The sequence below is a fragment of the Saccopteryx bilineata genome, chromosome 1 (genome assembly GCF_036850765.1).
Source record: "Saccopteryx bilineata isolate mSacBil1 chromosome 1, mSacBil1_pri_phased_curated, whole genome shotgun sequence".
Taxonomy (NCBI): Eukaryota; Metazoa; Chordata; class Mammalia; order Chiroptera; family Emballonuridae; genus Saccopteryx; species Saccopteryx bilineata.
In genome coordinates, this window is record NC_089490.1 from 170,548,837 (window position 1) to 170,565,980 (window position 17,144).

A 17,144-nucleotide genomic window follows, 5' to 3' on the forward strand; every position below is an offset into this window, starting at 1 on the left:
TATGTTACACACTGTGATTCTTCCTTTTATTTATAATATGGAAAATCTCTTATGTGTAGGTGGAGACCATTGGCGATGCATATTGTGTGGCTGGGGGATTGCACAAAGAAAGCGATACGCACGCTGTTCAGATAGCACTGATGGCCCTGAAGATGATGGAGCTGTCTGATGAAGTCATGTCTCCCCATGGAGAACCTATCAAGGTAAAGTGGATCTATATTGCCCAGGAAATTTACTAATGGTGGATTAGTCGGGATTTAGTTGAAGAGAGCAAACTCTCTAACTTGTTTAAACAGAAAGAACTGTACTACATGGTATTAAATGATTTGCAGAATCATTGAGCAGACCAAAGAAGCCATCTATAAATTAAGCTTTAAAAAAATGGCTCCCTGAGCCATATTTTAGAACCACTTCTTTTTCCCCCATCAGAAAACCACTGCGGAACTATACCACCATACCCATAGTCGGGAAGTGCTGTGTCCCAAAAGCTACTGCCTCTACTACTGGCTACAAAACAAAACAGCACCTACTCTAATTTGAGCCAGAAATGTGGAAATCCTGCATCACAAGTCTCATGAAATAAGCAGCTGGACATTGGGCTTTCCACTAAGCATGCCATCAAAAACCCAAAGGCATTCACAGTTATACTCACACTTGTAAGCGTCAGAAGTGCAGTCACAGCATAATTCTGGCTTCCAAATCTCATGCAGGTGTGTTGGACCCATCCAATTTACACACATCTCGAAGCTGCCAGAGAGTTTGGAGAATGTATTAGTTTTCCAGTACTTGCAGGGAGGACATGACAGTAGAATGAATGTTGACTGTTAATCCACCAATATTTTCCAGAACACATAGAATTCCAAAATGTCTAGATGAGTCAGATGCCAGAATAATACTTTGTTGCCGATGAGAAAATACAAGTTACGAGTTAGGCATTGGTTTAATACAGGGGTCGGGGACCTTTTTGGCTGAGAGAGCCATGAACGCCACATATTTTAAAATGTAATTCTGTGAGAGCCATACAATGACTTGTGTACCTTACGCATTATCCAATAAAAATTTGGTGTTGTCCCGGAGGACAGCTGTGATTGGCTCCAGTCACCCGCAACCATGAACATGAGCGGTAGGAAATGAATGGATTGTAATACATGAGAATGTTTTGTATTTTTAATGTTATTATTATTTTTATTAAAGATTTGTCTGCGAGCCAGATGCAGCCATCAAAAGAGCCACATCTGGCTCATGAGCCATAGGTTCCCAACCCCTGGTTTAATAGGTAAAGCATGAGCAGATTATCTTTATTTGTGGCCCTTGTAGTTAATCTGCCACTTAGATTTATAGAACAGGCTTCAGTTGGTGACCCAGAAATGGGCCTCTGAAGTGACATAGAAACCTGTCTGGTATGCTATAAGATATATAGAGAGGAAAGAAAAAAATATTAAAACAGAACTTATAATATTTAGAAGTTTAGTCTTGACTCTCTTCAATGTTAGTAGAAACTACATGTAAATCTTCACGATTGCTTTCTAAGTCAACTGTGTTCTAAGCTATATGTTATTGAGTGACAAACTTTTATATATTTAGTGATTTAAAAACACAGACCTTTCCATATGCATGGATAATGTGCGTAAGAAGTTTGATGAGGCATGGCAGGGATTCCTCACCTCTGCTCATCGTATCTGGTACCTCGGCTGGAAAAACACAAACAACTGAGGACACTTGGACTATTTAGATGTACCTTTGGAGCTGGAGAAACTGTTCCGAGAAGGCTGCTTCACTTACGTGCCTGGTTCCTTGTTGGGGATGGCTGGAAGGTTGGACTCAGCTAAAACTGTCAGTCCACCTGCTTACATGTCGTGTTGCCTTAGGGTAGTCACACTCTTACGTGGTGGCTTCTGTCTCAGTGAACAAGATAGGAAGAAGCTGCGTGAGCTTTTAGGATCTAGCCTTAGGACACACACAGTGGGGTTTCCATTCTATTTTATTGGTCAGAGCAATCCTAAACCTGCCCAGAGGAGAGGAGACAGACCTCATGTCTCAATGAGGAGAGTATGAAATAATGTGTGACTCTGAAAGGAATCACAGCTTCTGACTTTTTCAGACTTAATTTTTGTAATTGCACTTTTTTTAGAAGCAGAATTTTATATATATTTCTCTCTTGGTAAGGAAACTCATAGCATCAAAGTAAATGCTTAAACTACCCAGATTAAGCAATAAAACCAGTAAATTCCGCATAAATGGATTTTGTAATTAAGATATGTATGTTTGAGACAAGGGGATTAGTGGCATGGTTTTTGTTGTTTGTAGAAATGTGTTTTTAGTATTTTGCAACTGGGTGAATTATTTATAGCTAGTTTCAAAGATAATTACCTGGGTAATAATAATTTAGCTTTAATGACCTATAAAATGAGATGTTAAGCATATCTTTTTATTTGTTCTAACCTGCAATCCTAGGGACCATCTGATGGCCTAGGAACTACCCATGAAATATCACAGAGGCAGAAGTGAAGAGTATTTTTATATAGAGAGAAACATTATTGTGTATTGGGTTGGAGGGTACATATTGTGATTCAAACATTGTCTCGTTTAATCTTTATAACAATGTTAGGAAGTAGTCAAGTCTCTCATGCTTCTGGATTTGGATTCATGTCTATCTGACTTCAAAGCCTAGGCTTTTACTCCTTACCCTGCTATAAAGTGAAATCATAGGAAATATTTCCTTCACTTTTTTCCAAGCTCAGTTTTTTTCCTAGTGTGTCCTATGTATAAGTCTTCCACTCACTGATTTCTACTGATATTCACACTAATGTTCACCCACTCAGATTTAGAAAACTGAAGGGGGACTGATGACTGAGGCCAGAGGGATGAAATAGCGATGGATGCCAATGAGTGGGAACTTGCAAACAAAGCTCTGGTACCTCTCCTTCCCTACTCCCAGAAGCCTGTGATTGGGCAAGGTCTTTGTAAAAAGTGGTCCCCAAATGGAACACTAGTAAGTTTACATCCAAGCTTTCAGTGGGAGACAGAATTATCTTTGTCTTTTATTAATTTACATAGAAGTCTATTCCCAGAGAAAACAGATTTCATTCAAGACATGATGTGCATCTTAAAAAGTTTGGATCATTTTCTTATTCCTGATTTTGAAATGTTTCCTGAGAAGAAAACTTTGGAGTTGAGGGTGAAATTCAGAAGCTGGAGAAAGAAAAGAGAGACGGAGGGCAGCATGGGGTTGTCCAAGGGGCATGTGCTTTATCTGACTGGTTAGGATTTTTACAAGGCAAATGCATTTATATATTAATTGTGTGATAGAAAAATGATAATGCTATGATATAGTTATCAGATAAAAAGCTAGAATAATTAAGTGCAGAGAGAGAAACTAGCTTAATCAGAAGTATGCCCAAAGAGCAAAAACATTTCAATGTGCTAAACTTGGGGCTGATATTTACAGGCAGAAGATAGCGTTTTCTCATCATTTTTGTTTGTTTATATTTAGTTTTTGGACAAGTAAAACCATATTCTCAAATAAGAAAAAAATCTAATGTAATAGACATCTAAGGTTTGCTGCTGGGAATAAAACTGTGACAAGAAAGGGACTTTGAAAAATAATCCAGGCTTTAGCAGGGTAGTTCAGTTGGTTAGAGCATTGTCCAGATACACCAAGGTTGCGGGTTTGATCCCCAGTCAGGGCATGTACAAGAATCAACAAGTGGCCTGACCTGTGGTGGTGCAGTGGATAAAGTGTCGACCTGGCAATGCTGAGGTTGCTGGTTCAAAACCCTGGGCTTGCCTGGTCAAGGCACATATGGGAGTTGATGCTTTCTGCTCCTCCACTTTCTCTCTCTCTCTCTCTCTCTCTCTCTCTCTCTCTGTCTCTCTTTCTAAAAAAACTAAATAAAGTTTAAAAAAATTAAAAAAAAAAGAATCAACAAGTGAATGCATAAATAAATGGAACAACAAATGGCTTTTGTTTAAAATGCATATACCTAATAAAACTTATATTTAAACTGTCAACTGAACATGAAAACTTGAAGATAATAAACATGATATTTGACTTGTCATTTAAAATATTCCCGCTTTAACTTGTTTTGTTGCAGCAGTAATTTAAGACTTTGTGCCCTCTAAGATCATTAAATGTGCAGATCTTCTAGAAGATCTCAGTTTAAAATATTGTCCCAACAGCTCTCCAAATCACTGATAACTTTCAGAATTCCTAAACATTTACCCCACCATATCCCAGACTAAATCTTATATCTAAATATGGCACAATGATGGTTGTCCACAGTCCAGATGATTTAAACTAAAATGCATATAGTCACTGTAATCTGGGCCTTGGCAACAGCTTCCTGTTTCCTCTGTTATTTTTGCTTGAATAAGGCAGTCTCCATTCTCTAGTTGGTTTTTTTTTTTCTGTTTTTTTTTTTACATAAACAGGGAGAGAGTCAGAGAGAGGGATAGATAGGAACAGACAGACAGGAACGGAGAGAGATGAGAAGTGTCAATCATCAGTTTTTTGTTGCAACACCTTAGTTGTTCATTGATTGCTTTCTCATATGTGCCTTGACCTTGGGCCTTCAGCAGACTGAGTGACCCCTTGCTCAAGCCAGTGACCTTGGGTCCAAGCTGGTGAGCCTTACTCAAACCAGATGACCTCAAGCTGGTGACCTTGGGGTCTTGAACCTGGGTCCTCCGCATCCCAGTCTGACACTCTATCCACTGCGCCATCGCGCCTGGTCAGGCTCTCTAGTTGTTAGTCATTTCTATAGTGAGGTAGTGTTTGGCATAAAGTTATTTTGAAGCATAATTTCTAAGAATACACACTTTATGTAGTGAGAGCTAGGTTCTTTTGCCCCTCTCTGATAGTGTTTTATGAAACAATTCCGGTAGTCTAGAAGTTACATCTACCTATTTGATAGACAGAGCAGGTTCACATAAATAACCCATAGACACTTTATCTTTTCACTGTGGTGATGGTGATAGGTATGCATGGAAATTTGTCTCAGATATCGAAGAGAGGTGAACTGAGGGTGCTTTGTGCAACAAACCTAAGTGCATAAATGGAGGAGAGTTAACAAGTATGGCTGATTCTCTACTGGTAAATTTTAATCAGCTGTGAGGACTAGAGGGAAGCTGGCTGGAGGTTTTGAGGAGGGAGAGAGTGGTGTGGCTAGAGCAACTGGTACAATAGTTTAGACAGGTCTTTCAAACAACATTGACAAGTGGGAAGTGTTTTACCAACCATCAGGAATCTCATGTGACTCTTTTGCTTTCAGATGCGAATTGGACTCCATTCTGGGTCGGTTTTTGCTGGAGTTGTTGGAGTTAAAATGCCCCGTTACTGTCTTTTTGGAAACAATGTCACCTTGGCTAATAAATTTGAGTCCTGTAGTGTACCACGGAAAATCAATGTCAGCCCAACAACTTACAGGTACTGATTGTATTGCCCACCTGAAATCTGTAACTTTACAATTTTATTGGGGGAAATAGCATTTGGTGAAGAGGGAGTGAAAAAAAAATGTCTACACTATGTGGTAAGGTGACCAACGTTTTTACAATGAAAAGGAGGACAAAAATAAATTGAAGAAACCAATATCGTAAATAAACATTTTATTCATTGCAACAATAATACACTATGATAAATGCATAATAAAAACATTTGTAATATTTATATTGTAATTATGCTTACATGCCTATTAATTTTTAATAATAATTGTAAGAAAAAAGTACTCATTTAGATACAAATACGTCACATCACACGCAATGGATCAACTTTGCATCGATCGAATACAGACATTTACAGATTAGTCTTCCAATATCAAAAAGGAGGACATTTTTTGAGGGAGGATGGAACTGACAAAAGAAGGACTGTCCTCCCTAAGGGAGGATGATTGGTCACCTTATATGTGGACATCTGCACTGGGGCTGCTGCTGTTATTCTTACTGCCATCAAGCCTTCTTCAAAATGGTTCTGTTTTTCCAACCTGTTTTTCTTATCAGTTTTGATCTTTTTTTGAAGATGACTTAATAAACATTTCTCACTTCATGACACTCTGTGTTTCTCTGTGAGTTTCTTTAAAAATCTTAGGATTTTTATTCAGAAGACATATCTTGCAAATTCAAAATATAGGTCTTACCCCATGTGAGATCTTAAGCAAAGCACTTAATAAATGTACTAAGTGATATAAAGGTTACGACTGTAATTATCACATTTGATAGAAAATGTTGGGTTAATGTAGACAGAAAAAAATATTTTTAAAATTTATAATCACCAATAATTCTTTTTTATTTTATTTAGAATATTAAATTTAATCACTTGTAGTTTTATACATTTTTATTTATTAAATACTTATAGTTTTATACCTTTTTACAATTATTATTATTTTTTTTTTAGCAAATGAGAGAGAGAGGGACAGACAGAAAGGAAGAGAGATGAAAAGCAGCAATTTCTTTGTTGTGGTTCCGTAGTTGTTCATTGATTGCTTTTTCATATGTGCCTGATGGGGAGGGGAGAGGCAGCAGAGCGAGTGACCCCTTGCTCAACCCAGTGGCCTTGGGCTTCAAGCCAGCGACCTTTGGGCTCAAGCCAGTAACCATGGGGTCATGTCTATGATCCCACACTCAAGCCAGTGACCCCACACTCAAGCCGGGACCCCATGCTCAAACTGGTGACCTCAGGGTATCAAACCTGGGTCATCTGCGTCTCAGGCTGACATTCTATCCACTGCACCACCACTTAGTCAGGCTGCAATTAATTTTTAAGCATTTCAAACATACAGAAAAAAATCAAGGACAATGTGATACCTATGTAACCATTACTAATATTTGACAAATGTCAACATTTTGCCATATTTGTTCCAGACCCCTTTTTTATGAAAGGACTAAAATATTATAAGATTTTTACCCAGTTAGTTTCTTCAGTATCTAGAACAATGTCACAGTATCAGATTCTAATATAGCACCATCAATCTATTTTATTTAAATATGGCATTGCAGACTGGTTAGTGAAAGGCCCTGGTCTGGTTGACCAAATGTGATGAGTGATTTTTTTTTGTAGAAGTTGGTATAGATCTTAGAACTACTCAACATTTTTCATTCATGGCCTAAATAATAGATTAGAGAGATGCTTGTTAAGTTGACATTTGACAGAAATCTAGGGAAGCAAATAGGAAAAGAATCCTACTTAATCAGTAAGATTGAAATTTAAAATGAGTTTAGTGTAAAGGACAAGTAGTAGCAAATAAAAAATTAGAACAAATACATTTAGACAGGAAAAAAAATGCTGCAAATAACAGATAGAAAGTAGAGTATCCATATTTACAGATAAATCTCACTTTAGTCCTACTGATCTTGAATTTGTAAAATTCCTATTGCAAGATCAAAGTTATTCTTACTTTATTTTATATATATGCATATAGCTTATGTAGAACTTTCTTTACTTTCTCTGCCCATTATTACTTCTTAGTAGTATTTACAAAATGAATAAATTGATAAATGTACAATATTTTAATTTAGAAAACCTTACTTTGTAACATTATATTTAGGTATGTGTTATTTTGCTATTATTAGATATCTTTGGATTATTTTGGATCTCCCTCCCACTACTGTGGCTTGCACTGTTATAGAGATTATAGATTATGTCTGTGCAAAAATTTTTTATAATTAATTTTTTCTAATATGAATGAAATACGTTGTTTGGTAGAATTTCTTGTTATTGTGAATTGATTTTGCATTTGTTATTCTTCTGTAAGGATGTTTGTTCATATCATTAGAAGTTTTCTGTCAATCGCAGTCAAAATGGCTGGTTTATTCATATTTTCAGGAATATCCACTTAGTTAATGTTGCCTTTTCTTGAGTAAACAGTTATGCTAGTACTAATTTTAAGGGTAATATTTTTATTTTAATCTTTCAGATTACTCAAAGACTGTCCAGGTTTTGTGTTTACCCCTCGGTCCAGGGAGGAACTTCCACCAAACTTTCCCAGTGAAATTACTGGAATCTGTCATTTTCTGGAAGCTTATCAACAAGGAACAAATTCAAAACCATGGTTCCAAAAGAAAGATGTTGAAGAGGGCAATGCCAATTTCTTAGGCAAAGCATCGGGAATAGACTAGCAAACTGTGTGTCTGATTATTAGTCTTTGGGGTTCCACTCCTTCAAGCATGTGTGAAATCTCTGAAAGCACTTTAGGATACAGATGGGTAAAAAGCAGTGTTAAAATTTCAGGAGCTAAGTCACAATTTACTTTCTCCTCCACTTAACATGACAACAATGTATTCACTTCAATAATTCAGCTCTTCAGTGAAAATAAAAAAGGAAACCTTGAAAAGTGACTTTTGGGGGCTATTTCTGTTATATAAAATCACTTATATCTGTACTCAAAATTTAGCACATTGTACATATGTCAGGTAATTGTAGTGACCTGTACAGTGTGATGGAATCACTGGCAATCTTGTGTCCTGGTGGAATGCCATGGTTATTAAAGTGGATGTGTGATAGCTAGTATTGCCTTAAAAAAGCATTTGAGTAGAAATTATAGTCTTCGATATGGTAAGTTCTTTGAACCTCTCAACTCTGAATTTTATTACATCTTCTCATTTAATTTTTAGCATATATAACAAAATAGATTGAGTTTTTTGGGTTAGATGCAATGTGAATATCAAATAGTTCTTCTGGAAATATCAAAGATTATTTTATAAAAATATTCTCCATAACATAATGTGTCATTAACAGATGTTTCCATTTGTTTGACATATTTTTACTCCACATACAGTAAAGGCTATTTTCATTCATGTTAGCAATTTAATTACTCTTAATGCATTTCTGTGTTATAGTATTCAGTATAAAAGAGGCTTATGACCTATATGGAAATGCAATAATATCATTCGGATTTAATTTAACCAGAAGTAACACAGGAATAGAGTAAGCATTTAAGGAACCTATCATGAAGTACAGAAGTAAAATATTTGCACATACATGCACACACACAGGGTAATTTGGGTCTAATTCAGCAGACATACTCTATAGCCATGCTGAGCCATATCTAGTTCTGGGCTGGGTGAAAAAAGTAAAGGGATTAAGCCAAAATATATATAACACATATACACAGACAACAATGTGGTGATACTCAGAGGGAAAGGGGGATGGCGGGGAGGTGGAGGTGAGCAAAAGGCGCAGATGGAATGCAAAGAGACTTTGGTTGGGGCGATGGGCGCGGCGTGGTGCAGTGTGCAGATGATGTTTTGTTGAGTTGTGCACTTGAAGCCTGTATGGTTTTGCAAACCAATGTCACCCTAATAAATTCAATAAAAACTATAATAATGAAAAATAAAGTTCCAATAAGAAAATTTAAGTTCAGAATTGGGAAGTAAGACTTGTTCTTTTTTCTGACAGTATATTTTTAAGTATTTGTGCTGAATACTTTTGTGTGTGTATATTTTCTGAGAATCATCAGGAGTGTTTTATTGTCTTATTAAGTAAACATCTGTGAATTTTTTATTCTACTTGAAAATATCTTGAGATTCTTTAAAGAGAATGTTAGTGTTGATGAAGAAAATTATACTGTGATTTCCATTATGGAAAACTTTAAACAGTTTTCTGAAGCTTGGACTTTAATTTTTAATGATGCTAGTCTAAGACCTTTGGTGAACTAAACTTAAATAAAGATTTGATTTTAAAAGTGCTCAACTTCAACGCCAAAGAAAGATGAACATGATAATTTTTAAGTCATTATTAGCAGAGCCAAAGATCCACTGAACTCTTTTTTTTTTTTTTTTTTTTTTTTTCATTTTTTTTTTTTTTCATTTTTTCTGAAGCTGGAAATGGGGAGAGACAGTCAGACAGACTCCCGCATGCGCCCGACCGGGATCCACCCGGCACGCCCACCAGGGGCGACGCTCTGCCCACCAGGGGGCGATAATCTGCCCATCCTGGGCGTCGCCATGTTGCGACCAGAGCCACTCTAGCGCCTGGGGCAGAGGCCACAGAGCCATCCCCAGCGCCCGGGCCATCTTTGCTCCAATGGAGCCTTGGCTGCGGGACGGGAAGGGAGAGACAGAGAGGAAAGCGCGGCGGAGGGGTGGAGAAGCAAATGGGCGCTTCTCCTGTGTGCCCTGGCCGGGAATCGAACCCGGGTCCTCCGCACGCTAGGCCAACGCTCTACCGCTGAGCCAACCGGCCAGGGCCCTCCACTGAACTCTTATTTGGGGTTCTAAGAAATAATTTTATTTAAATATCTTTACTTATCTTTATAAGTTCCCAGGCTACCCCATGGTGAGCTCAGAAATGAAAAGTAATTATCACTGGCCTCTACTGTGTCACGTGTAGATATTACAATGATTATCATTAACTGAGACTCCAATATCTTGAAGGAGTGGATGTGTTTCATTAAATACCAGTCTTATTGTTGGGAAATACCATAAGTGTTGGGAAAATCTGGTTATAATCTTACAATTACATAAAGTTAAAATCAATACAAGGAAAATAAAGACAAATACATTTTTCTTTCTGTAACTTAACTTTTATTAAAGGGACAATAATATGAATTGGAGGAAATTAAGAAGCGTAAAATAAAATGCCTTCTTTATAAAAATATGTAAGCAGACCCCAATTCAGTAATAATTTGTTTTTTAAGTTTTTAAGTTAATTACAGTTTAAAACATATCTTTTCTCCATGTGTTTGTGTGTGTGTGAGTTTACACCCAAAAACTCATAGAGGAAAATATAAACAATCTGAGGAGAAGCTATATGAGAATTTCTTATACTATTCTTGCAAACTTTCTATGAGTTTAACAGTATATATAAATTAAAAGTCACCAAATGTATTTTTTGAGAGAAATAAAATAATGTGTGGTAGGATATCCAGGCCAGCCTACAAAGATGTATTAACTATGGAATACATTGCAGACTTTAAGCAAGATGAATATTCCAACATTTCCATGATAGAATGCATTCTAAGTCCATAACCAGATGCTAAGAAAGCAATTCCTTTTCCCTCTCTGTTTCATTCATTTTGGACGATAGAGGTTATGGATACATTTTCAGATACAGACCACTGAGTGTAGCCATGGGCAGAGACCCTGGAAGGAGAATTCTCAGGAAACAAGGGACCACAACAGGGACTCTGATTTAGAAGTGGAATTGAAGAAGGAGAAGAGACAGAGAGGGCCATGACATGATTGGGGGTTAAGAGTTCTAAATCTTGTTACCAGATTATCCTCAAAATTAATGTGGGGTCCCAAGACCTCTTCTCTATCAGATTTTTTTTTTATAATTACATGAGCTATTTCTTCTGTCTTTATTGTTTCCATTCATGGCTTCTTGCTCCATTCTATTGTGTCCAACACAAAAAATAAATGTGCTTCATATGCCTACTTCTCAGGCTATCATAGAGTCCCACTGATGTTTTCTAAAGACATGCACATCAAGAAGCAAAGGGAAATAGTTTAAAAGTCTCCACTTTTCCTCATCTTTTTATTTTCATCAAGATTTTATAAGAAAACGCCAAGTTTAAACCTAAGTATGAAGAGATACACTTACTCATTTTTATTTAATCATTGTTTCTTGAATGACTACCACGTGCTAGGAATAATACTGCATTGTAGAATTCAAAGGCAAAGTACAGCCCATTTTATCAATAAAGGAAAATAAAAAAGCCACATAAATAATTTCAAAATTCACTGGGAGCACAAAGTAGGAGAATCAGTGTTTGGAGAAGCACCTGTATCTTGGTCTTAGAGGAGTTCACCAAGTAGAGGGGGGAGGACTTGGTCCAAGCAAGTAAACAAGTAAACACGAAGAAGTGGACCCTTGGGAATGTATAGCATGTCCTGGATGGCCAGTTGCTTGGGATGAGTTGGAGATGAGGAGAATAAGAACAAGAAGTTCATTTAAATACAAATCATGAAGAGGGCTGTTTTTCATGTTAAGGTGTGTGATTCTGATGATGATGATGATGATAGTTAATGATTATTATTGTTAATTTCTATGAAGCACTTTGTTCAAAACAAATCTTACAAAAGACAAAAAAAAAGCAAAACAGAATAAAATAAAATAAAAAAGCAGACCATTCATTGGCTTTTGCCTCCTTCCCCAACAGCTTTAAAACTAGTAGGCAAGGGAGGCATCAAATGTTAAAGGAAGCAATGGTGTGATCATATGTGTGCTTTCAAAAAGCAGAATCAGAAATAACATGGATTAGGGTGGATATTTACTTGCACAGATGACCAGATGAACATTTTTTTACATCTCACACGGAGACGATTCAAGCTATATCCTGGGAATTTTACCAAAAGTAAGAATGTAAAGCTGAAATGTTTGGCATTGGAATTTCATATTAGTCCTTTAAATACTACGGTGGGAAGGAAGAAAGAGTTGCTTCAGCATTTTTCTAACCTTTTCTTCAACTTCTCCTCTTTGATATTACTAGTAACACCAAGGCAGACTTTTTAAAGCCTGTCCTATAGTTAGGTTAGAACCTGTCCTAGGATAGAACATGGTGTTTTAAGGGGGGGGGGGGTAGAAAGTAAAATAGACTGGCTAGTTCACATAGTTCTGGGAATAGACTTGGCCCCCTGAGATTCCCCAGCTGGGAAAGTGCCCAAGTGGAGCTTTACATACAAAGTCCAAAGGCGGTCTGCGGCTATGTAATAGCTGAAAGAGACATTCGAGTCCCTGTCATAGCAACAGTCTCAAAGAGAATGAGTTAATGAATTATCATAGTAGTTTGAAGTGTATACGTTTTGCCCAGAGATATAATTATTAATAAGTGAAAAGGAATCTTTTTGATGCATACTGTTGAGGTGGCTTCTTAGATCACTTTTCACTGAACAATGAAGCATAGTTTGTTTTGCCTGATCGTACACTTTGGTGCTGTGTCACTCTTAAATGGCTGTACTTGCAAAGTTAAATGAAGACAGATTTGAAAGGTGGAAGGACAAAGGGATATGACAGGACAGATGGGAGGCTTGTCACTAGAAGGAGCTAGACCAGAAGTGTTGCAGTTCCTGCAAGAAAGAAGTAACCTCTTGCAAGAACAAAAACAAAACAAAACAGAAAACCTCAGTGCTGCAGAAATGGGGGGAAAAAAAAGAAATACAGCCTGCCTTGTGATGGAGCAGTAGATAAAGCACTGACCTAGAATGCTGACGTCACTGGTTTGAAACCCTGGGTCAAGGCACATAAGAGAACAAACTACTATGAGTTGATGCTTTCTAATTCTCCCCTCCAACCCTTTCTCTCTCTCTTCTCTCTAAAATCAATAAATAAAATCCTTTAAAAAATAAAGTAAAACAAATAAAGAAAAATGCAATTCCCCTGTCTAACCACAGGTTAACACAGAGACAGCTTGCTTTATTAAGCAGAAAACACCCAAATGCAATTTTTTAAATTTATTTTTTAAGTGAGAGGAGAGGAGACAGAGAGACAGAGTCCTGCATGCACCTCTACCAGGATCCACTGGCAAGCACCCTACCTCGAAGACTGCCCATCTAGGTCCATTGCTCAGCAACCAAGCTAATTTTAGCACTTGAGGTGAGGCTCCATGGAGCAATCCTCATGCCCAGGGCTAATGTGAGCTTGAATCAATCGATCCATGGCTGTGGGAGAGGTAGAGAGAGAGAGACAGACAGAAAGGGTATGGGAAGGGATAAAGAAGCAGATGGTTGCTTCTCCTGCGTGCCCTGATTGGAATCAAACCCAAGATATCCACACACCAGTGACACTCTACCATTGAGCCAATCAGCAGGGCCCCAAATATAATTTTAAACCAAAGTTTACAGTGTTGTACATTCTTTGTTGGGATTCTTCTAAAATTTTTAGAGATCTTGGTATCTTGTAGTGAGAAGTGGAAGAGTTACTCCTGTTGCAAAAGCCAGGAGAGTAGGAAGTATTTAGTCCTTAGTCATCTTTTTTGCCTTCTCCTCTTTGTGCATTTGCTTCCAGATGTTTGATACTCTGTGACTCCCTTTTAAATACTTCTTTTATTATATTGATGATGTGCATTTCTTTGGTATTCTTTCTTAAAGCCACTTCAAACATTTTACATTTTATTGCCATCTCTATTTCTCTTTAAGTAGCTGTCCTCTTAACCTGTCACACCTGCATCTGTTTTGGCAAGCTTATACAATCCACACAATTTTTAATCTAAAATTACTACCTAACATTCTTCTTTAAGCCTCTTTCTTCCTATATTCAGTGCAAGCCAAAAACAAAATAAGCTAATATTTATAAATGCACAGATTCTAATTTCTTTTATAAAAAAAAAAAAGGGAAAAGATAGTATTCTAAAAGCCAGGCTTCTTTTATCATCAGTGTAGATTCTTTTCCATTGTAATATACTTAGCTTTAGGAAAATATTAATATTTTAGATTTAAACACTGGGATAGAAACCAAGACAAAATATAAATGGCAGATTGAGGACTTAATCTCAGATATTTTGGAGGAAGATTTTGAAAAAATTTGTGCTATCTTTCAATAACTTAAGCACTTCATGTCACAATATTAAATTGCCAATAAACCTTGCCATTTGTGGAGAAAATTGCTTGGCAGAAAAGTACTTCACATAATGCCCATATTTCAAAGAATCTGCTGAGATGTTTGCTCAGTGTGAAACGTTGTCAAACCCATCTGTGCCGGTGAAAGAATTATGAATTGGCTTAAGGAAAAACTAAAACAAAACAACGAGGAGCAAAAATGCTATTTTAGAGGGTGGATAATCCAACATACAGTAACCCATGCCTGGAATGAGAGGAACAAACTAAAGTCTTTTGGAAAATGATAGTGACAGTGGTCACAGAAATCTGTGCTTTTAGGAATCATGGTGCTCAGTGACTCAGGGACTATTTCCACACAATAAGCTGCCTTTTCCCCCAAACTACTTGTACTTTGCAAAATTAAAGCCAATAAAAATATATTAGTATCTGAGAATTTACTGCTCCTTCACCTCTTGCCACATATAAATTAAAGATGCCCCACAAAATCTTGTGACAGAAATGTTATTCAGCTCTGGCCAGTTGGCTCAACAGTAGAGCTTCAGCCCAGCATGTGGAAGTCTCAGGGTCAATTCTCAGTCAGGGCACACAGGAGAAGCGACCATCTGCTTCTCCACCCCCGTCCCTCATTTCTCTTCCTTTCTTCTCCTCCCACAGCCATGGCTCAAATGGTCAAGCAAAGTTGGCCCCGGGGGGGAGCTAAGGATGGCTCCATGGCTGGGTCTCAGCTACTAAAATAGTTCAATTGCTGAGCAACAGAGTAGTGGCCCAGATGGGTAGAGCATCGCCTAGTAATGGGCTTGCCAGGTGGATCTCGTTTGGAGCACATGCGGGAGTCTGTCTCTGCCCCCCACCTCTCATCCAATTAAAAAAAAAAAAGATATGATATTCACTAATCTAAAGCAGTGTTCTCCAGGCCTTTTGGATTCCTGCACATTATGAGTAAAAAATTTTCATACACTGACAATGTATTATAAATATAAAAACTAAGTATAATATAAATGTTATTAATACTTATAATTAATGAATATGCTGCTTTCAAGGCTATATTCTATGATAAAGCAGTAAAGCTAAGTTTATTCATGAGGGTAAATACAAACAGACATTTTAGTATTTTCTTCTCTTACCCAGGTGTCATCTTTATATTTTACTTGGGAAACTGCTACAATTGGCCAATGGGTCTTCACTTTCATTGAGTTATATCACTTTGAGAACTAGATGAAAGATAAAAGGTACAGACATCACCCTTCCCAGAATGCACACATGACCTTCTAATCAAAGACTTATATGTACTTCAGAGGTTTGAAGACTTTCGGTCTATGCCTAGGCCACCCCACTGAAGTAGCATAGACTTTCAAACTAAGAACCTTTATTCAGAAGAAAAAAGAGTAAATAATGTTTGAAACGAGAAGAGAATAAATAACTGGTAAATGGCTGTGACTTTTGATTTTTGAAGAATAAAAGGAATATAAAATTTTAGGGGGGTGTTATTCTGTGAAATGATTTGTTAGTCTTCAGATGTAGACAACTGAGGTTTTATTTTTTTTCAGCAAATATTTAATATGTCTCTCAATATATTTTTCTCTAGCTTTTGGTAAATGTGTATTGCTATTGGTATTCACCCTTTTATTCTAATCTAAATATTTTTATTTTATCTCTTTATGAAAGAGGATAGCAACTGGATTTTGCATAGAAAACTTTCTTGATACTAACAATACTCCTTTTATTAAAGCTCTCATAGTTGCTTTCAATGCCATGTTTATTTTGAGTCCTGCTTCTGGCAGAATTGCAAAGTCTATCAAAAAGTTATCCTGTGTCTCAGAAGCTTGTTAGATATTGCTGCCACATAAATATTATAATAAAAGTGTTTAAATGAAAAGCTTCTTAAACTTTAAAATGAGTTCTATTAAAAAGAAACTGAACCATTGAATCAAATAAAAACAACATTGTTCCAAGACATACAAACACATTTGTTCTGATGAACATCTTGCTGCTATAGAGAGAGGAAACCTCCCAGTAATGGTGGAGAAAACCAGGACTAACAACCATTGTTTTAGGCTTTTGCTGTGTCCAGCTCAATGTATAGCCAAAAGCGATTTTCAGAAACCTATTGTTGGGAAGCTGTAGGCTTCGGTGCAGATATGGCCACGTCCAAGAACTACACCCCACACAGCCAGTCCCCAAAATGTCACAGAAGTGACATGATAAGCCCAGGCCACAAAGATAAGAGTCTCTTAAGGGATAGACCCTAAGTTCCTGAAGAACATGTGCTTCGCAAAGAAGCACAACAAGGAGCCTAAAAATGCCACGGCTGTGAGTGCGCATGTCAAGGCTACCAAGGCCCTCATGAAGCCCAAGGGGATCAAGTCCAAGATCCAAAGTGGGGCAAGCCCAGTTGACTTGCCTACACTGCTCACTCTAAGCTTGGGAAACATGTCTGTGCCAGCATCACCAAAGGTCTCAGGTTCTGCCCTCCAAAGTCAAACCCAGCCTCAGGCTGCCACTCCAGCTCAGGTTCTGGCTCAGGCTCAGGCTCCCAAAGGTGCCCAGGGTCTCACAAGTCTCCACAGTAGAAGTCTCTGTCTGCCAGTGTGAGGCTGGAAGGACTGGTGTGAGCCCTGGGCTGCCTTCATGGAGCTGGTTCAGAACAAATACTCAGC

General features: G+C 37.5%; 1 protein-coding gene across 5 annotated transcripts in view; it reads left to right on the forward strand.

The window, feature by feature from the left end:
- Positions 1–9,355, forward strand: part of GUCY1A1 (guanylate cyclase 1 soluble subunit alpha 1) — a 50,503-nt gene extending 41,148 nt beyond the window's left edge. For all 5 annotated transcript variants that reach the window (XM_066279660.1, XM_066279631.1, XM_066279641.1 and 2 more), the window contains 3 exons: positions 60–203; positions 5,271–5,425; positions 7,908–9,355. In XM_066279660.1, the coding sequence (XP_066135757.1) occupies positions 60–203; positions 5,271–5,425; positions 7,908–8,109 (501 nt within the window). In that variant the 3' untranslated portion in view covers positions 8,110–9,355. The remainder of the gene's footprint in view (positions 1–59; positions 204–5,270; positions 5,426–7,907) is intronic.
- Positions 9,356–17,144: the final 7,789 nt, after the last annotated feature.